Source organism: Dryobates pubescens, chromosome 1, assembly GCF_014839835.1.
Source record: "Dryobates pubescens isolate bDryPub1 chromosome 1, bDryPub1.pri, whole genome shotgun sequence".
Lineage (NCBI taxonomy): Eukaryota > Metazoa > Chordata > Aves > Piciformes > Picidae > Dryobates > Dryobates pubescens.
Genome location: NC_071612.1, coordinates 8526363 through 8548033, shown reverse-complemented (window position 1 = coordinate 8548033; position 21671 = coordinate 8526363). Strand labels below are relative to the sequence as shown.

The 21671-nt window shown below is 49.1% G+C and overlaps 1 protein-coding gene across 1 annotated transcript in view; it reads left to right on the top strand.

Annotated features, from left to right (window-relative positions):
* The first annotated feature begins 1043 nt into the window (after nt 1–1043).
* Nucleotides 1044–21671, top strand: part of LRIG1 (leucine rich repeats and immunoglobulin like domains 1) — a 97815-nt gene continuing 77187 nt past the window's right edge. Inside the window, exon 1 of the mRNA XM_054167845.1 lies at nt 1044–1307. Within this exon, the coding sequence (XP_054023820.1) occupies nt 1126–1307 (182 nt within the window). The 5' untranslated portion in view covers nt 1044–1125. The remainder of the gene's footprint in view (nt 1308–21671) is intronic.

The following is a 21671-nucleotide window of genomic DNA, read 5'->3' as shown; positions in this document are numbered from 1 at the left end:
CAAAGCTGACTTTTCCTCCCTCAGGATTTCCAGAGTTTCCTCCTATGCACGCAACGTGGGGCATATCCAACCTTCACCAAAACTAGTTGGATGCTCTCTGCTCTGTTCCAGAGCAGCCTCAAAATGAAGGATTCGGATATTAATCGTGATGCTTTGCAATTAATTTTGCCCATGAGGATCTTGCTGCAGGCATCCAATAAGTCGTGCTTCACCCTGATTTGTGCTGTGTGCTCCTGTACACCTGGTGTGTGCCCAGCTTTAGAAAGTAGAGCTAAATTTTGGAAGTGGACCCCACCATTTAGGTTTGATATGCAACTTGGCTCAAGTGATTAATCCACCAGAAGAGTCCCCCTGGTTGTGTGGCACATCGGGGTGCGGGGGGACAGGCCCTGCTTTTGCTCGTCCGTGCCCGCGGGAGGCGGATTTCTGACTCACTTTCGCGGCACAGCGAGGAGCGCGGCCCCTTTAAGAAGCGCCGCGCGGGGTGGGGGGCGGCCGCCCGCGTTCACACCTGGAGTGGGAAAGGGAGGCGGGCCCTGGCGCCCCTGATTGACAAGAAGCCGGCATCAATGGGACGCAGCGGCGCCGCGCCGGGGGGGCCTTCCGGCCAATGGCGAGGCGCGCGGGCACGCCGGAGGACGGCCGCCAGCCAATGGGCGGGCGTGCGGGGGGCGGCGCGGCTACATGTTGCGGTGTCGCCAACGTGGGTCCGCGGCGAGCGGCGCTCGGGCCGGGTGGGGAGCGGTGGGGTCGGGCTGGGCCAACGGCGGTCGAGCAGCGGGCGGCGGTCGGCTGCGGTTCTCAGCCCCGTGGGAGCGCACCGACGAAGGGGAGCTCCAGAGGCTGCTGGGCCGGAGCTGTGCAGCGTGAAGGAGGAGGCGCTCCCCGCGGCGGAGACTCGGACCTGACCCACCCGGCGGTGCTTGCCTGCCCGCCTGCCGGCGGGTGGATGCCGGTGCCGTGACCGCCCTGTGGGGCCGCGCCGCCGGCGGCCGAGGCGATGCTGTGGGCGGCGGAGCGGCGCTGAACGCTTCTGGGGCCCCGCGGTGTTACAGCTGCGTTCCGCGCCGGGGCCGCTCCTGCCGCCTTCTCCCGCCTCGGACCTTCTCCGGTGCCGGATACAAAATGGCGGTGCCGTCACGGGCAGGCGGCGGAGCGGCGGCGGCGCTGCTGCTGCTGCTGGGGCTGCTGGGCTCGGCCGCCGCCGACTGCCCCGCCGGCTGTGCCTGTGGCGAGGAGCTGCTGAGCTGCGGTGGGCTGGCGCTGCCCGCCGTGCCCCAGGACCTGCCCCGCTGGCCGCGGCACGTGTGAGTACCGGGAAGGGATCCCGGGGGGTAAGGGGTTGGGGGTGAAGCAGGGTTTTGGGTAGTCCCGTTCCGCCGGGGGCTGTGCGCCGGGAGCTTGGGGAGTTGGAAAATAAAAGACCCACCTTTGAACAAAACTCCACAAAACTTAGGTTTGGGTTTTTTTAAAAGTACAGTGATCTGTGCCGCCTTGTAGTCGCTGAGCTGCGCGGTGTGAAATTTCTCCCGCTGTCCGTGGTCTCCTCTGGTCCTTAGCCCAAGCAAGGATGGAGGCGATGGGGAGGCGGCGGGTGCCGGGCCGGGCCCGGGTGAGAGGAGCTCTGTGCCCGCCCGGCCCTTCTCTGGACCGGCTCTCCTTCGCTTCTATTGGGGTGTCTCGGTGGAAGAAGGGTCGGGAGCGGGTTTGGTTTCTTAAGGAAGGGAGCTACTGGAAATAACGGCCGACTTAGGCTCCCGAACCCTTATTAGGATATCCCTCCATCCCACGCCCGGCTTGGGGCTCCAACCCGGGGCGCGTCCCAGCCCTGCGCTGGGGCCAGCATCGCGCCCCGCACCCAGGTGCCCAAATATGGGCCCCAGCTCTGGGGCCACGCTCTCTCTTTTGACGTTTGGAGTTGCTTACTGGGAAGGTGTGAAAACCGATGGGACAGCGAGCGTTGGCTGCCACAGAGTCGTGAGCTCTTGTGGTACTTTTGGGGTGTTTCAAGAAAAAATATCCAGCAGCAGCAACAACAAAACAGGTGTTGCTTTCCAGTTGAAGCTGCGTGGTGGGCTGCGAGTCTCTTGGCACTTCCCTATCAAAGTTACTAACCTGCGGTGTATCGCATGTCCTGGATGGCAGCTGAGCTTGGAGCCCAGCACCTGGTGGCTAGTAGACCCCTCCTGTCCCTGTGGGAGGAACCTGGGACAGGAAAGATAGATGTGTTATGGAAGTTACAGCTGTCTGATACAAAAATACAGCCAATCAAAAAATAGGTTTTTAGTTCTTCAGTGTGGGAAACTCAAAGTTGAAGACCCCTCAGAAGGGTGTTTTAAAGTGTCAGGTCCATGCTTAAGTGTAGGACGACATGATTGCAGTTTCCCATAAAGTGTAGTGCGTCTGCTTGCGTTGTATAACTGCTACTCTGACCTGATAAGAGCTGAAATACAACATCAGACACATAAAGCACAGGAGGTTCGAAAGGGAAAGTGTGCTCGGCTTTGACAGCTCGATTCATTGGTAGTGACAGTGCAGGAGCACCGAGACTGTGTGTGCGCTTGTAAACTTGTAAAAATAAGTGTCCTCAGCTCTTAGCTAACCTTGGGGAAATATGGATCCAGAACGGGAGAAGGAAAAGTGTCTCGGTGTTTCTGTGGCTGGGTCTTTCTGCTGTTTGAACAGATTTATAGATTATTGAATCTATAAAACCTCTAGTTGTAATAGATACTCCTCCGCTCTGCCAGGAGAGAGAACAGTCACTGAAGTGTTGCTGGAGATCATCCAGCTCCTTATTAAGAAGAATTATTAGAGGTTTGTCAGGTTCCCCTGGTGTTATTCACTTCTGGCTGCAGAAATGCCTTGTTTTGCATGAAATTATCAGGCACTACGCAGAGAGGAACGTGTGGCCTCTTCATTGAAACCCTGACTCATCCCCTTCACCTGTTGCTGTGTGCTCTGAAGGAACCTTCCTTCAGCCTTGGGCACCTTTTGCTGCAAGTTTTTAGTTTTCTCAGCCTAATTTCACATCTCTGTACACCCGTTAAAATAATGGGTCTTTGTTGCTTCAGAGAAATGCCCTAATAGCCCAGTCTGAACAAATTTATTGTTGTGCTTGTTTTTGGGGCAGTGCTAATACCCAGGAGTGTCTTTTTGTTATGGAACAGATTTTTTGAGTGTCTCGAGTTTGGTTTACTTATACTGGTGAACTAGTGGCACGCATAAATCTGCTGCCATGGACCTGTGAACTGTTGATCTTTTAACCTCTTGAACAGTATAAGTTCTGTAACTTTTTGTAAATCCTAAACTAACCAAAGAATTAGCTGAAGGGGGAATTTGTGATAGCTTTCATACCTGGCAACACAAAATTAAGGGTGTTTTCCTTCTCCATAGCTAATAGGAAAACCAGACATAAACATACTTTTGTTTTTAAAGTGATACTGTTCCTAATCACTAAACATCACTTCAGTTGCTTACTTTGGTTTAGGGGCACGAAGCTGAAGCACGATTTTTATGCTTGGTGGGATCATAAATGCTTGTTTCTGGTGTTGAGAGTTGCCCTTTCCTTAGTAGTTCATTGTCCTCTATAAAAGCACCCTGTGCTGGAGAAAAGTTACACCTCTGCAGCTACCATGTCACTTCTCCTTTGTGAGGCTTTTTGGTGTTTTAAGCAGAAAGCAAATGTGAAGGGCTTGCCGTGGCCCTGGGCTGATGTAGAAATGTGCAGCCTGCGGTGCAGGTCCTCTGACTATAAACTGAGGTGAGATGGGTGAGCTGTGAATCCCTCATCTCCATTGCTTCTGGGCAGGCTGTGTCTCCCACTGAAGGTGTCACGTTCCCTGGGGTGATAAGCTTGGGCATGTTGGATTACTGACAGGAGATAAACCCTGTTTTCAGTGACTCGTGGTGGCTGTGCTTTGACTTCATTAAAATGCTATTAAAAAAATCCCTCCTTAGGAGTTTATCTTTTTTCCCCTAATAAGTGCCACAATCTGAAGCCGTGCTTGGGAGTTGGTTTTCAGTGTGTTGGAGATAAAGCTTTTGTTTGTAGGCTTGAAAATGTGGCTCGGCACACTGGGGAGGATTCTGGAACAGTCTTAATCATGCTGCATATTTTGTCAACATGACTATCAGTACTGAAGAAAAGCATTGGGACCTTTTGAAACTATTGTTATTTCTCTGTTGGCAAGAGAGAGAGCCTGGAGTTGTCATTTTTCTCCCCAGCTTTCAGAAGGCATAACTGATAGGCAGAAAGCTGGTGTGCTGTAGTCACTCAGTGCAGTGTGGTACAGATTTATTTGTTATTTTTCTTAGAAGCAACAGGCAGCTCAGTACTGCTTGCCAGTTATGTAAGTGCAGGACTTGCTGGCTGAGCAGCACTTTGGAGGGCGTGTTGCAATGCTCTGGCATGACCTGTACTGTCCTTGCAGGAGCTGCAGCACCCAACCGCTGTGGGTTTGTCAGCTCTGAAAACTCTCTGCTCCATGGGGGATGCCAGGAGCATCCCACTCTGTGCCACTGTCTCACTTCAAAGCTGCTGGAGATGCTTCATGCATTTCAATGTTTGTCTGAAGTTTGTTTTTACATTAGTATAATACAGGGCATGAACTTCAGGGTGAAGGTGAAGTACGGAATGTTTTGTGCCCAGAAAAGCCTGGTGCAGGGCTCTGGGACGTGGCACATTATCTGCATACATTGTTTCCGTCTCTCCTCTTAATTTTGAGGAGTGGTCAAGGGGACATTTCTTTTAGGCATCATGTATGAGAGGGACTTTTTTTTCCCCTTCCTTGTTAGTAATAGAGCAATAGTATTTTGGCTACAGATTTAATGGCGAGAAGGCTTTGGGGCTGTCCAGTTGGATAGCTAATTCATTGCTGCCGTGGTCTGGATGAATGAAGGGTTTTATTTTAAACAGATGTGTTGTATGTGTTTGACCAAAATGACTAAGGGAAGATTTTTGGGGGATAGTGGGTATCTGTGTACAGCCCGTTCTGCCTCTAGGCCAGTGTGTGCCTGGTGTGGTTGAGAACAAGGCAGAATCAATCCTCAAATGTCCCAGAGAGCTGGACTGAAAGCCCTTCTTGGTTTCCCAGGGAGGCTCTGGAGTTTGGCTGTATGGATAAGTTTCCCTGAGGCACCAGCTGGGTGGATGTTGGCTGCTTGCACGGTGCTGCTGCTCTCTGGAGAGAGCTGGGCAAAGCATCTGGATGCTTTTGATAATTATTTATGTGCCTGTCAATGGTTTTGGGGCCTAGAACTGCATTTGAACTAGGAGTCTGGAGCAAACTTAGTGTGCTCAAGCGTATGCACGCAAAGATTTCGTTTAAGGGAACTAAATGGGATGTTTGTGTTCAAAATTATCTTTTAGCTTAAATTTCTTGCTAAATTGGGGGTTTTATTGTGTCAGATAGTTGCTTTGCTTGCACATCTTGGAGTAGCTTCTTTGCCTGCTTAGTAGAGCAGAGTGGAGCTGTGCAGAAAATTTGCTGTGTGGCTGCCTGCGTGCATGGTGCTCTTGGGCTCCAGAGTAACTTGTAATCCTCTGCAGATGCTGGAAGAGAAGGTAGTGGAGGACTCTCCTGCTGACAGTGCTGGGAGCAGAGTGTGCTGCTGGCAGCTTCTCCCTTGCCTGTCCTACTTTCAGCCCTGCTGAAATAATGGAACTAAGATTAAGTAATCGTCACCCTGGGCTTGAGGTGCCTGGCCCTGTGCAGCTGTGGAGCCCTCACTGTTTGCTGGCTGCCCGGGGGGCTGCTAGGCTTGGAAGGATGGTTTAGAAGAGAGGGATGTGGATTGGTGCAGGTGGCTGGGTCCCCCTCCCTCCTCTTGGCGAAAGGGAGTGGAAATTCCAAGAAATTCTGCAAAGCTAGCAGCTGCCTCCTGGGTGGTGGTCCAAGGAAGGTTTCCTGATGAAGTGGAACAGTGTTGGGAGCTGCTGGTGCTTTTAAAAGAAATTCTGTTCAACTTGCAATACCACATTTGAGTTTAGTACTACTTGGAGCACTGTCTTCAGCAGTCTGGAGGGGAAAGTCTTCAGTCTTGGGGCTGTGGCATGGCCCTGGTGGGTTAACAGCAAAGCCTCTCTTTGCAAGTCGGTGCCTTTCTGGGTCTGCTGCTTATGCATGAATACACTTGCAAATAAAGTCACCCTTCCTGTGTGAACATGTGTCAGGATTTGCTGACCACCCTCAGCATGCCATGACACTTACTGGTGCTTACTGGAGAACGGCAGTTGGGAGCAAGCCTTTTGCAACTGCTGTCTGATCTTCTCATCTTAATCCTTGATTGAGCCATAGCTGGGGCAGAAATTATCTCAATCAGTCTAGGATTAGAAGTACATGTGAGATTCATGATGAAGCCTAAATGGGCTAGTATATCCCCAGCAAGAAGCCTTTCCAGCTCTTTCAGAAGCCCCAGGTGTCAAGTGAAAGGCCCTAGCACCCCTCAGCCTCTTCTGCATATTCGTGTCTCCTTTTGAGCAACTTCATGGCGTTTAATCACTTCGAGGCTTTTCCTCTCTACTGCGACTGCAATTTGAAACGCAGGGGTCCCATACAAAAGGAGCAAGTGCTCAATGGGCTATGTTAATATTCAGAGCCATTTACAATGGGTGCAGTTTGAAAAGGGGAGAATGGATGGTCTGGGAGCTGGGGGAGGAGATGCTGCAGAGGGAAAATTCCCAGGGCAGGAGAACGAGCATCTCAGTAGGCAGCCGAAAAAAAATGAACACACCATCAATTGTTCTCTGGAAAAATAAACCATTATGATGTGCTAGATACAGCTTAATATTTTTTTTCCTGTGCTTGTGCAAACTGCTCTACAGCTCTGTGGATGTAAGCTTTGGGGGTGGCTGAGCCTTGCAGAGTTTCTGCTTGGAGTTTAAGGGAAGAAAGAGCAAATGTGAGGTTGATTTGCCTTTTCTCTTCAATTGCTGGCAGCAAGAGACTAGGTGGTAAACTGATATGTTTGGGAGCTCAGGCACTTCAGCAAAGCACTTCAGGTACTTAAATGCTTCCTTGAACATGAGTGAGATTTCACTTCCCTGCTTGAAGTTAAAGCTGGTGCCGGAGTCTTGTCTCTGGTGGGGATTTAGGCAGACGCAGAAGCATTTGGAGATGGGGCTTGATGGTACAGGGAAGTCGTGGAGCCCTGGAAGGATGCTGCTTCTTGGGCGGCTTTAGCAAAGCATGCGGAAAGGGTTCGAGGTGGCTTCGTGTTGAAGTACTTCCCCAGGGGATGGAGAAACACCTTCCTGACTGTGCACGCACCTGGGCTCCTGAGTGCAGATCCCACTGTCTCTGCGGGACGGCTAGGAATTGCTGAGTGCCCGGGGGCCCTGGCTGTGTCCAGGCAATGCCTGATTTCGGTTTCTAGTTGCTTTGATCTCTGGAAGAGGAGTTAAAGTTGTGTCTTGAAGTTTGAGTGGCTGTAAAATGGGATGATGGCTTTCATTCCCTGGTAGCCAGTTCTGATGAGAACTTGGGTATTGTCCCTGACTTGTAATATCAACCGCACCCAGAAACTCTCAATTAGGGCTGCAGGGCTTTTAATTGATCTTGTTGACTGCCCCACCAGACACCTTGGATTGAGTTAGCTCAGCTCATCAGCTTTTAACATAATCATTCTGTGCTCCTAACCTAATTGCCCAGTGTGACTCCCTTGTTTTGCAATGTGGAGCTGGATGGGGTCATGTGGGTAAATGGAGTAGAGATAATTTAGGCTAATGGTGTTGGAAAGAGCCATCTGCAGAAAATCCGGGCTCCAGGTTCATCAGCACTGTAGGACCAGGGGTGGGCAGGAATTAACACCTTGTTCGGGGCAAGGGGAGTGATTTAACATGGAGTTTGGTGAGTAAACGGCCTCGTGGTCTGCATGTAAGCTGGGGAGGCTGGGCACCCGCTTGAGGTCCTTTGATTATTATTTTTCTCTTTTAATTAAGTGATAGGTGAAGGAAGTAGCAAAATGTGAAGCTGCAGGAAGGAGCAAAGAGTTAATAACCCCCCTCTCCTGTTTCCTGGTATGTGGATGTCCAGCTATGAAATTATGTGCTACAAGGTGGGTGGCTTTTTTCATCCGTGGTGCATAGGGGCCCGAGTCAAGGACGTGGATGGCAACGTTGTGCCGGCACACAACATGAAATACCGATTACTGTTGTAGCTGAGTCATCCATTAATAGTTAACCAAGTCCGGCACTGCAGCCCAAGTCCCTCAGCCCCAGCTTCAGAGCAGGACCACAACATATGTAATATGTTATGCTCCCTCATTATACTTTCAGCACGTTGTCTCTCAAGCCACAACCATATAATTTTGGAGAAGTCTAGGAGCAGACCCTACTATTTTGGGGGCACCTCAAGATGGGATGACGTGTCGCGTCCCGTTCCAGGAGCGTGGTTTGCTTCTGCGTGGTTGCGTTTGCAGACTGAGAAGGAATTGAAGGAGAAGTCTGTAACAAAAACTAGGAAGATAGCTGTGCTTTGTTAATCGTGCTGGATGTGCAGGCAGAATGGCTGGGTACTTGCTGGCATGAGTGGCGATTTTGTAGTTTGCTGCAGTGGCTTTGCGTGGATTTCAGCAGGGAAAGTGTCAGAGGCCCTTTACAAGTGAAAAATCTTTGCACGGAGCTGCGGATTCATGAATGTATGCTCGGGTGTCATGCACAAATGGCATTTAACAACGCGTTAGCTGCCTAAAGGTTTGTTTGGGAGCCCTAGTTTTATGAGAGAGAATTTGCGTTTTTGTTTTTCCCCTCCTTCTCTAGGAGGAGGTCAGGTAGTCTTGATGTTGCTGCCCATAATGAGGCATTAACTGTTGTGAAATTTCCTTTGTCTTTTTTTGGACCCCCTGGGGCAATCTCATTAATTATGGAAATCTGCAGAGGTGCAGTAGTAAATTTCATGTCTTGTAAACCCCGCTTAGCTATACAGGCTGCATATTGCGAATGTTTCCCTTCTCTTCAAGGCACCTGTCTTCAAACAAATCCTTTCAGATTAGAAAAAACACCCCTTGAGTTCAGTGGAAATTTGACTGCAAAGTTTTGGAAACAAGATGCTTTTTTTTCCCCCCTGACCACCACCTCCAGCTGGCAGGTGTTTGTTTTTTGCTCCCTGTAGAAAGGCTGCAGACACCAGGAGAGGTGCAAGAAGGAAATGAGAGATGTAAAATGCAAAGTGAGGGCTGTGCTGCTTCCCTGCACGTAGGGGCATGGGTCTGTCTCCATCACCAGTGTGTCTCTCTCTGGTTGCCCAAAGGCTGTGCTTTTGGTATGGGCATCTGCCAAGGTGGGACCCTGTTGTATTTTGATGCTGTGAATACTCTTCTGCGCTGGAGAATTTATTGTCAACAGCAGCTACTAACAAGCCTCTCCAAACACCGTTAGTTCCAAACACATTTTGACTAGCTGGTGTAGACAGAGCTGGCTTACAAGTGCACTTAATGTCTGGCTTAGCCTGCTGTGTGCCAGTATAAACACAGGTTTCCTATGTTATCTATCTTCTAAAAAATGTTTCTATAAAGTGATGGCTGGCCAGTGGGCCAGTGCTTGGCTGGTGCTGTTGGATCACCAGCATTGAATACTGGGCTTAAAGGTGGTGAACTGGATATGCCCAAGGCTTGGTGGAAGATAATCAGATGGAGATGGCGGATTTACTGCCTGTTGTTTTCTGGTTGTGTTTACAGATGCGATACTGAAGGCATCCTGCGAGCGTAGGTGCTGCATTGGTGGGATTTGATGTGGGTGATGCCCCTGTAGGAGTGGGGTGGTGGGAGACCTGGTGGACGGAGGAGTCTTTGGTCTGTGGGTTTTATCATGGGTAATAAAACAGCTGTTGTAGGAAATGATCTGGCTGAAGGCCCTGTGAAAAATCACCCCCTAAATGTGTTCCAGTTGTCCAAACACTGGTGCCTCTCCTTCCTCCACTCTGTGCACAGGGGGGAGGCTGGAGCTAGCTCTCCACTGCCACTGCCTGGAGAGCAGCCCCAAGCAGCCTTTGCTTGTTTCTTGATGTCTAGGTCACCTGCAGTCCACCCAGGTTTCAGAACTGTGAAAAAGCACCAGAAGCCTTCCTTTAGCACAGACCTAAAACATGTTCTCTAGCAGTCTGGACAGCATTGGCTGGTCCATAAGCAGGCAGCCCAAGTTTGGCTCTTTCCCAGTGCCAATTGGTTACCTTGAATCGTAGCTGCACAGAGCCATGGGATTTCTTCCTTTCACGGTGGGCTTCGCAGTCCCAAGGGTATGTGGAGTATGGCAGGGGTGTGTGCATGACCTATGTTAGTAGTGACCACTCTGACATTTGCAAAGAGTGAGGAGGTATCTCTTGATGATCTGGGAATCACTGGGATATTCCTCACCCTCTTCTCATGCCCAGTTACTTCATCACTCCTACACCTGGTGATGGCATGGGCAGTGCAGAGATGGCAAGTGCTGCTGACATGGGGCAGTTGGCTGCTGCTTCTCTTTTGTCTGTGGTCGGCCCTTGCTGAGAGCATCCTGTGCTCTTTGTCAGCGTAACTCACTGTAAACCTTTGTTTCCTTCTGAACCAGGTGGCAGAGCCATGTCCACACTTATATTTCACTTGTTTTGGCAGAAGGAGATTTCTCCCATTTTAGGAGATTTAAACCATATGATGTTTTGTTTTGAAAGGTGTCATAATATTTTCTACTTTTCTTAGCATATTTTTGTGCTGTTCCTATCAACGTTGGTCTATAAACAATTCTGTTTCTCTTCTTTTCTCCTTAAATAAGTTTTCTAAGTCAGTTCTTGGCTTTCTTTAGGTTATTTCTGGAGCAGAGTACACATTGTACATGAAATCAGTAAATAAGATAGTGTGTATTTTCAGGCTTCTCTGATTTGGATGCATTTGTGAGAGTTGTGTTATCTTTGTTTCACATGGTTGTAAACCTCTTGTATATCCCCCTTCTCACTTACCAATCTTTATTGAGGTGGTGACCACCCAAAAGCTGTTGAGATTGATGAAGTTAAGAGGTTTGGAAGACTGTTCATAACAGCAGAAGAATGAACTCTTACTGTTAGATTAGAAAATTGTTGATGGTGCAGTGGTGCCTAGCCAGATTCCACTTCTTTCAGTGGGCGAGAACTTTTCTGGTTCAGAAGGTCTGCAGGGCTAAGGCTTTACCTTCTGGTTTCAGACCACTTTGATCTTCAGTGGTGTCACTTGGTTTGCCTGTTGAGCAAGGGGCTGGCTCCTGCAGTTTTTATAAATGCATTTCTAACTCTGGATCTGAGTCCAACTCCCCAGTGAAGTTGCTTGGCTTCTGACTTACGGATGAACTTAACCCCTTTCAGGAGCTCCTGTTCAGTTCTTAACCTACATGACCAGCAGAGGCACAAAGATAAGTATCTTTGAGATAATCTTGGACAGACAGTCGTACAGATCTGACAGCATATATTGGCTTACACTGTCTATTTGAAAGAACAGTTGGCTTTGCTTCTCTCTGGTTTAATCTCTGAGGCAGATACTGCTTTTTACCCAGGCTCCTGAAGAAAGGAGGCTGTGTAATGGCGTCTCCCCTCCAGAGCTTTTGATGCTGTTGGCCTACTTTCATTTGAGGAGTTAGGTGTTTCAAATTTGAGTTATTTGTCTCACAGGCAGCACCTGGGAAGGGTGGCTGTATCCCCACCAAGGGAAGGGAAGCAGTGTGAAATTATCCCGTATGAGACATGGTGCCATTAAATCATCCCAGCAGGCAAGCTGATAATGGAGACCCAGCCAGTGAGACAGTGCTGCTATGTACTCTGCTTACCTCTGTTAGACTGTTTAAGGAGAGATTCAGAATCTTGCTAGGATGGTGCTGGCATTAGCTATTATCTATGCATAGGAGTTGGAGGGTTTGGTGCAGGGTTACCCTGGACCTTCTTGTGAGAAGGGGAGGTAGCACTTGAATCCTGACCCCTTTGGGGAGCAGCATGGTTGGTTGCTCCTTTATTGTATAACGTGGTGCCACCCATGCGATGGGGGAGTGGCTTTGCCAAAGCAGCCAGCCCTTGTGACTGCGATGGCCACAGCTGGGAATCATTTCTGGTGACTTGCTGCTCCTCTCTTGGAGCACAGTTTCCAGGAAGAAGATGCCTTCATGGCCCGATGGGTGTGGAGCAATAGGCTATGGGTGGGAAGCAGTGGCCATGGATGTCTACATATTGCTGCTCACTGGCAGCACTGTAGCAGGGCAGTGACTGACCCCTGTCTGCTCATGGCATCTGGGCTTTATAGCAAGGGTGGGGAGAAGGCAGAGCTGTGCAGCCAGGCAGCATCTCTGGGTGATGCCAGATAGCGACCCAAGCTGTTTGTGACAGTTTCTCTCTCATGGCTCCTAGCACTTGTCTCAAGTGCTACCACTTTGTGGTCTGCTTAGCAAGAGCCTAATGAGCTGCCCTTCCAGCTGGCAGGGGCACCGGGGCTGTGCCGCATCCCTCTGTCTCTCTCCCAGCCCTTCCTTTTATTCAGACTGCCCAATACTTTTTTCTGTACCCCAACACCTTCCCCGCATGTCGCCCTGCGCAGCCCATCCGTCCGCAGGTGACAGTCCCTCCTGGCAGCCCCGGCGCTGCGGAGGAGCCGGTGTGGTGTGCGGGCTGGCGGCCGGGCTCCGCTCGCCGCTGTTTACTGCGCTCGCTTCGCTCTCCAGCTGCGAGCACTCGAGCCAGCTCCGAGGCGAGGCTTGCAGGCACCCTGTGTGCCGAGTCCTAATGCCAGTGTGGGGCTTGCTGGGGAACAGGCTGTGCGTGATTAAGCGGCAGACTTAAGCCAAAACAACCCATACCTATCTTTTTGGGGGGACGCTTTTGGGACTGTGTGCTAATTAATGTTGCTTTGTTAGTGAGAGGCATGGCTTAAAAGAGGAGGAATCCGGCACAGACTTAAGGGCCTGCACGTTTGGAAACAAAATGGGGAAGTTTCCCAGTCCAACAATTTCCAATTGCTTCCTCTAAGGTTTCCTGAGTGATTCTGACCCTGGTTATAAAACAGTCTGTCTGGCTGTTGCAGGATGCATCATCCCTTGAATCTCCTGCTGGCCCACCATCTCCCCAGGCTGCTGGCTCCCCTTCCCTTCAGGCTCCCTGTGCTGCTTGCAGCTGGTGGTAGGAAAATTTCTGAGCCTTTGGAAGTGAGTTTCCTGACACTGCTGTGTGACAGATAACAAGAGCAACAGCCCTTGTGGGACTGAGATGAGATTGGATGGAAAATGTGCCTTAATGTTTTGGGGGGGGGGGTGGGGGGTGGTTGGTCTGTCACAGCTGAAATGTCTTTTTACAGTTTTCCTACTTTTTGGGTTTGAAATGCAGAGGCCCTCTTGGTTGGTTTGGGTGGCTTTGAAGCCACCCAGCCATGCCTGATCTGGAGGACTGGAGCTGGTTCTCCTGGCACACAGCTGGCTCTCCTAGGACAGAGTTGCAGAAGACCTGTTTAGGTCCAGGTCCACAAAGAGCAAAGACAGAGGATGAGCCAGGAAAGAGCCCTCCAGTGTTGCTTCTCCTGTCAGGCCTTCAGTTGCTGGTTCCTTTGCTGTTCTCTGTGGCTTTCAAGCCAAGAGGAACCAACCATGTCCCCCCTGGATATTTGGGAGTGTTTTGGGAGCACTGTATGGCTGTTTGACCCTTGCTCAGCCTTCTGCAGTAGATGCTTTCCACCCTTGGTCTGCATTTGCATGGCCCAGTGCTGTGACACAGGTCCTGCAGCCTGGCCATCAGAAGTCAAAAGCATCTCCCAGCCCTCATCTGGTGTCTATTGGGACTCACTGTGGAGCAGGGCAGAAATAAATGGCAAGCTGTTACAGCAGCGGCGTTGCTACAGCAGAAGCTGGGCCTTGTTTTGGTGGCCACCAGCAGACTTGTCTTGGGGCAAGACTCCTTGGCCTAAAGGCAGACCTGTAATTAAAGCATTGAAGAGCTGTCTCACCTAATGTAAGCCTATAAATACTAGGATTTATAAGCAAGCTAGAGGTCTAGCTTTCTCAGTTTCATGGAATGCAATGGATGCTTCCAGAGAGCAGCTCAAGCATTGTCCCAGGAGCCATGCAAGCAGGAGGATGCTTGCCCTTTGCTTGTGGATGAGGAGGCATTGGGAAGTGGGTGTATCCTGTCTGAGGAGAAGAGACTTTGTGCCCAGAGCTTTTTCACAACAGGATGATTTCCATAAAAGCAAGACAACTTGATCTGAAGTTCTGGTTTGTTTATTCATTCCAAACACCAGCCCTGCTTTAAGGGGAGCACAGAGGCCATTGGCTTTGCTAGGCACGCAGACTGTCCTGGCACAGCCATGTTCCTGTGCTGGAAGAGCATGTTCAAGGTGGTATTTGAAATGCAGCAGAAAACCCACACTTCCTTCAGAATTTTGACTCTTGCATTTTTTATCTTGGGCAGACTTTTAAAAGTGTTCTGCAGCTTTCAAGGGAACGTTTTGGTTTCCCTTTGCCCACATGTCAGCATTCCTGAACAAAGCAGCCTCGAGATTTGTGGAGCAGATTCTTGTAATTTTGCAAATGTTTTGAGCCAGAAGATGTTTTCCAGAATCTGCCTGACCTTACAAAAAGAGTAGGTAGGACTTGGGTGTGACTTGGGGAAAATGAATAAGGCATTTTTATCCCTCTTTAAATGAACATCATTCCAGTCAAACCCACTATCCTCTGTTCTGGGAGCTGTTGTGCTCTCTGCCACCTTGTTGCTGGTAAATCACAGCTGTGCTTAGTTGAAACCAGATAAAGAAGATGCATTTTAAAATGAAGGTTTGTTGCCCTGCTCATGCACTGACTTCCCTGGCAATCCCACCAATGTCACTTAAGGCCACACCTGAAAAGGAGGTTAGATTCCTTAAGACAGACATAGTTGAAAGGGAATCAGAGGTGCATGGCAGCTCTGTGGGCTACCTGCAGGCACTGCAAACTAGCTGAAGCCTCCTTTGGATAGTCTCCTGAGTGTGTCCAGAGGTGATTGAGTCTCGTGGCCACCAGCACCCCATAGATGGCATGTTGCAGCACCTGTTTATTGCTCTTCCAATCTATCATGAATGCTCCAAATACTCATCCATGACGAGTGTTAGTGGAAGAGCTCAGTGGGAGCTGCTGCTTTTGCTCAGAAATGGTCCTTTTCTGTGGGGCTGGGTGGCCAGCAACAACATTTTGAATAGGGAACGTGTTCCTCTTGCCTGTTCTGATTTAACTGTATGTTGTTGGGCTCTAAGCATTAGATGCTTCTTCCCACAAGCATTTTATTGCAGGCATGAGTGACAGGGAAGGGGATGCAAAGTGTCATGCCACCTGAGGCAGCTGTGGGGAGGTGTTGGGAAGCAGGAAGGAGAAGAGAAGGCTCCAAGGTGACCTAATTGGTGGCCTTCCAAGTATTTGAAGGGGGCCTACAAGAAGGCTGGGGAGGGACTTCTCAGGATATCAGGTAGTGATAGGACTAGGGGGAATGGAATGAAGCTGGAGGTGGGGAGATTCAGGCTGGACGTGAGGAGGAAGTTCTTCACCATGAGAGTGGTGAAGCCCTGGAATGGGTTGTCCAGGGAGGTGGTTGAGGCCCCATCCCTGGAGGTGTTTAAGACCAGGCTGGATGAGGCTCTGGCCAGCCTGATCTAGTGTGGGGTGTCCCTGCCCATGGCAGGGGGGTTGGAACTAGATGATCCTTGTGGTCCCTTCCAACCCTGACTGATACTATGATAGGAAGGCTCCTGTGTCTGGCACTATTGACCCATGTATCTCAACCTTCTTTCTGAAGGTGAAAGCAGCAACCCTCGTGCACATCCATTGCGATGTTGATGTAAATCTGGGGGTTGTTTGGGTTTTGCTGGCACACTTCTGGTGTGCTGAGGAATTGTGGTATTGACATTTTCTCTTGAGAGAGGAGGTTTGACTTGGGCTGGAATTGCTGATTGATTCCCTCTTTTGCCCTCCCCCTTCTTCCCGTTGAAGTCAAGAACCACTTCAAAGGCTCAGATGTGTTGGTGCCAGACGCCATGCAGTTATTGTTAGAGGAATCTAAATTATAATTGAAAACAAACCTTTGCTCAGCCAGGCATATCTGGCTGTGGGCTTCAACTCCTGACAGGGATGGGTGCTCAGCCTTTGCTGCTGGATTTGGTGTCTGTGCACTTGTCACGGCAGATGAATTGTCCGTGAATCCTCTTACATCTGGGAAATGTTTGTGAAATCCAGAAAGTGCGTATTTGAAGGAGGGTTTTTTCCTACCTAGGAACCCACACTGACGCTCAAAAGTTACCAGCATACTTGTGAAATTCCTTCAGTAATAAAACACATCAGATTGGTCTTGGCAGGCTGATTTCAGCGGTGGTGCTCCGAGTCCAGGTTCCTCTCCTTGGCAAGCGGAGTTGTCCTGCTTCCTTTTAAGACTTGTTTTTACTGTAGGGATATAGGGTACTTAGCATAATATCAAAAGCATTTGTAAACATGTGGATAAGAGAGATGGCAGCTTTCATTCTAAGTTTTGTTTGGTGTGAGAGCAAGAGCTTGGTGTAGGAGGCTTGTAATCTATCTTGGTTAGTTCTCATGGTGAAGCCAGTGAGGTGGAAGGCATCTGAAGGAGCCCAGCAGACTTCAGCAGCCCTCACTCAGCTGAGGCTCAGTATGAGCTGTTTGCAAATGTGAGGTGTGAGAACATGGCTCGTGGTTGCAACATATGTAGTGTATTTTAGGTTCTTGTTTCTTGTAGCTGTTTTCTAAATTATATATTGGAAGAGTGCACCAGGTCTGTCTGGGATCAGAATTTGAATTGCTCCTTCAGGCTGTTGCCCTGGGGCTCAAGTGCTACTCCAAGCTCCGTTATTATGCACATTCTCGCGGCTGGGTGGACATCACTTTGTCCTGGCTGAAGGTATATGGATTGGGCTCTCCTGAGTGCTAGGGAGATGGTCTGAAGGAAGCACATGAGGGTGCAGGGAGCTGGCTTCCATGTGGAGGCTACTCCTATAGCCTAACTTGGAGAAGTGGGTTCCTCTGAAATGGAATTGGTCTTTCAGCTGCATGAGGGTTGCTGAATGTGGTGTTTCTTTTCCTTTTAACTTGCCTCCCATACCAAAAGTCACCAGCCTCATCGCGTATGGCTGCCTGTCTGTTGTTTATTATCTTTGTTACACTGTGGTTAGTGCTCACACATGATATTTCTTCGGTTTCAGTAGAGGCTGAGCGGGTTGTCCGCTGCTGGATCCAAAAAATGTAAACTATTTATAAATGAAAAATACTCTGCAGTTCTGAAGCGCTGTGTTGTCCCCCCCCTCCCTTCAGCATGTGCACACTTGGCTGATCTCATGTAATCCCACTGATGTAAATCCAGACCTCTAACAATTTGTGGGACTGGGAGCTGCCTGGAGAAATTTTGATGTGACCTTGTGTTCATGGGGGGAAAACACAAAGTAATAGCGATAAAAAGTAATGGAAAAATGTTTCTTGGCTGTGCTGCATTCAGTGTGGATTTGGGCCCAATCTCTGATAAACCTTCCTTTGGAGTTCAGAAATTCTTGATTTTTTGATTTTTTTTTTCCAGTTGGGCTCATCTCCATCATAAGCAACTCTTGAAAAATTGGGGCAGAATCTTAATAATGTGGCTTAAAATGACCTGAAACAACCTGAGTGCTTTTTTTAGTACTCCTTACAATTAGGCTGTGTTTGTTCTGTCCTTTGAGCATGTGCTTAATTTTATATTGAAGTAACAGCCTCTGTTTAGTCTCCCAGGGAAGAAAAATAAGACAGGATTTAATAATATACTAAGGGAGGCTGGGATAAGTTTCCTGTGCCTGCTTGGAAAGCAGGGCAGAAGATGATGCTGGGTGGGCTAGAAATGGATGGGGTGGACCAGAGGCTGGAACAGTCAAGCCCAAAGGCAGGAGAAGGGGAGGCTATGAAGTAAAAAAGTTTAACTGAGGAGCTTGTAAGCCAACATCTGATGGCTTATTTCTGTAGAGAACAAGTGACTTAAAGCAGAGTTAATTTCCTGGTTGGGATGAGTATTCCATACAGGCCTAGGAGTGATGGAGCTGGTAAGAGTGAGGGGTGGTGAGGAGCAGAGCTGTTCAGAAAGCGCTTCTGAAAGAGCAGAAATTATTTTGATCTCCGGTGACACGGTTTTCCATGCAACTGTGGTGAGAGTAAATGAGGCAGGGCTGTCCTGCTTCCTGCTCAAATCTGGAAGATTAGAGCATAGCTGAAAAAACAGGTGGGATTTTTTGGAGGCTGTTCACAGCATCCCAGCAAGCCAGCATTCAGATGAAAATGGTGGAAACTTTCTCATCGCCAGGCAGCCTTTGCCATGGAGCTATGATTTATTCAGTCTGTAAATTGTGCAAACAGTTTGTAGGGTAGCTGATGCATATAAAGGAGTAAAACGTAACCAGAGCACATTCAGTAGAGTTGCCAAGTTCTCTCTGGACATTATTTGCATTGATGGTGATAATGCCTTGTTCTCTAAAACCCAATTAGTAGAAAGAGAGGGTTTGGGGTGTTTTAGTTTTGAGTATTCAGGAGAACCTAAACACATTTGCACTTCTGTCCCTCATAAGACGGCACTGGCTGGAAAAGTCTGTTACAACCTAGCTGGGACTATGGAATGAAGCTTTAAATGTACTGATTGCGTATTAATGAATAGCCAAGCAGGCAGGACAGTGCCAAAAAGCAGTGAGTGAGAAAGCCAACAATATCAGTGTGAACTTTGCACTCTGGAAAGTGTGAAGTGATGTTGGTGAAAGGAGTTTATTGCACAAGTGGAACACTGCAGTCCTCTTTGCCCAAATTTCTGTGCTAGTAAACCGAGGAAGAATAATTGGTTGATAGAGCTTGGTGGGTTCCTGTTAACCTGTTCTTCACCCTTTGAAATGCACTCCTCTCCTAAGTGTGTGTTGGCTGTATGGATGCTCACTTCTGAGTGTTTGGCACACTGTGGTTGGCATATGAAGCTGTAATGCCTCTTGGAGTGCATGAAGTTACTGTCCACATCTGGATTGTATCACCTTCAGCGGGTTTTATTGCAAGCTGTAGTGCTCCATCTGCACCTTTCTCCTTGCCCAGTTCTGTCCCGCAGCACTGGACAAGTGAAATCTCAGCCTGGAAAAAGCTACAAAACGGGCCAGTGTATGAATCAATTAATATAATGGCTACTGATAGCAGTGTGCTTTTCCTGGGATTTGGCAGAAAGTGGATTATTTTGGCTCTTGCCTGTTCATTAGCTGGGTTTCTTAATCCTGAAGTTATTACCAAGTCCCTGGCACGTGAGTTCATACAATCATGGAGTGCCAGGTCGGAAGGGAGTTGTTTGTTTTCTGTTGTGCTGGTGGGTTTTGGTTGGGATTTTTTTTAGGTTGTGTTGTTTTGTGTGTGTGTTTTTTTTTTTAAGGGTTCCCCACCTGCTTGGAAGGGGAGATTGATCCCCACAAGCAGGAAGATCCCAAGTCCTGCTGTGGGTGACTACCAGTGGTGGCATGTCCCCAGGGGATGCTCAGGGATGGACCAGCAGTCGCGTGCTGTGGTTTGTCAGTCGCCTGGGTTATGCCTTTCTGCTCCACAAACTGCCTCTGGGAATGCTCAGTAGTCAGTGTGGGGGCTTGCCTCTGCTGTGCAGCAGGGGGCTTTTCCATCAGGAGCATTGGGAGGCTTTAAGATGAGCTCACAAATATTTTAAATTATTTTTTTTAATGGTGGTTTTTGGTTTGTTTTTTTTCATTGGTCCTGGGCCAGGTTTTGCTTGTCTGATGCAGAAAGTGGGTTTGAAAAAATGTTGTTTCTCTCTCTCCCCCCCCCCCCCCTCCCCCCCATTTAAACATTTCAGGAATGTCAAGTCTTGTCAGCCTTGGCTTTGCTGGGGAAAGACTGAAATCCCTTGAGGGGCTCAAGGATGTGTTTGTGATCTTAAAACCCCGAGGGAAGGTACAGGAGGGAGGGATAGAGCAGGTCTTTAACAAAAGCTTCCTTTATCCAAAGTTTTAACCAGGCATTGCAATGAAATAGAGAGATCCACACAAATTCAACTCCACTTGGGTCTCCAATGTTCAGCCCTCTGTCTATCTCATACTTCCTTTGCTGGTTCCTTGCTATGGCTTTTGCAGTGTTTCCCAAGGCAGATAAACCCTACCTTTAAACCCATTTGGAAATAAGGATGGATTAAAAAGCCTCACAACCTTCTGATCAACTCTTTCTGCTGCAGCTACTCAGCATCATCAGTAATCCACATGGAGGCAGGCACATGAAGTTTGGGTTCTTGGACATTTCTGGGCTGACTGATGTTTCAGTTAAGTTCTGCAAAGTGTTCTTGTTATCTCTATATAGTGTTTTAGCATTGCTTGCCTTGTCTGTCTGGTGTGTTTTGAGATTTACTGTAGCAATGTGTCCAGGTGATCCCAAGCCAAGGGCCAAAGCTATGTCAGTCCTTGACCATGCTCCTGCCCCTGTTCTGCAGCCTGGCAGGAGCTCAGTTGCCTTTCCCACCCTTCTGGTGTCATCCCAATTTTAGACTATTTGGGATGAGGAAGCATGTATGCAGCCCTGTCTTCCTTGAGAGCAAGGCTACAAACAAACTTCTTACCATTCCTCATTTTTTTGCAGGAATAAACAGAGATTTGGTGTCCTTGGTGTGTTGGCTCTTAGTAAGGCAGTGTGAGAGAAGCTCAGGGTTTCACAGAGATGCCTAGGATTTCACAGAGCCTCTCTCCTGTTTTCCAGGCTGTTTTTTGTGGAAGGCTGCAGTGGCCACCTACCCTCCACAACTTCACTGTCACCTGGTGTGATGGGGTCGATGTGTCCCGTTGCCCCCTGCCCCATGGGCGCTTTGTGTGGCTGTTTGAGGTGGTGGAGAGCATGCTGAGCTCTCTGAGCTGGCAGTTACACCTCAACCCCATGCCTGCTGCCTGGCTGGACTTTGGAGCTGAGCTGTGGACCAGGTGGGGGGGAAATCCCGAAGAAGGAGGAAATGTTTGTTTAATTCCTGACGTAGTAGTGTAAGGTCCAGAGCGAGCAGATTGTGAAACGGCGCGGAGCAGGGAATCGCTCTGCCTGCAGCTTGCAGATAACATGTGCAGAGCAGGCAGGCAAAGCCAGGCTGGGGCTGCAGCAGCTGAGAGAGAAGGCAACAGAGTTTATTTGTTTGTGCAGTTTGTTTCTAATTTAAATAACCTTTATTATCCCTCTCTCTGAATAGTAAGTGATTCCTTATTGCTAAATGCCTCCCCTTATTATCTGCCTGAAATACAGGCTGTGCTCCAGCTTTTACGATGGGGATTAAATTTTTTTTAATGGGCACAGGCAGGGGGTGGGCAGGAGGGTGAGCAGGCAGCCCAAGTTCCCCCATGGCTTCCTCTGCCGCCTTCAGCTTTTGCTCTGAGCATACCCCAGCCCTGGGGCCAGCTTCCTGCTTGTGCTTAAATGAGGCGGGAGTGTGTTCTTGGAGCAGGGCCAGGTAATTGTTCTGGGCAGGTTTATGACTGGGAGGTGTGAAGTACCTGCTGTCTGCCCACCCCCTGTGGAAGTGGGCCCCTGGTTGGGCTGGGAAGTGAGTGGGAAGAAGGGCAACATGGTTGAGAAGAACTTTTCCACAGCATGGGGAGAGGGGAGCTGGGTAGGAAGAAAGCAGTGGTGTTATCCATCCCTGGGAGGACTGCAAGTCATGAAGGTGTGGGGCTCTGGTGCCCTTGCCCACACTAAGGGCACTCAATGG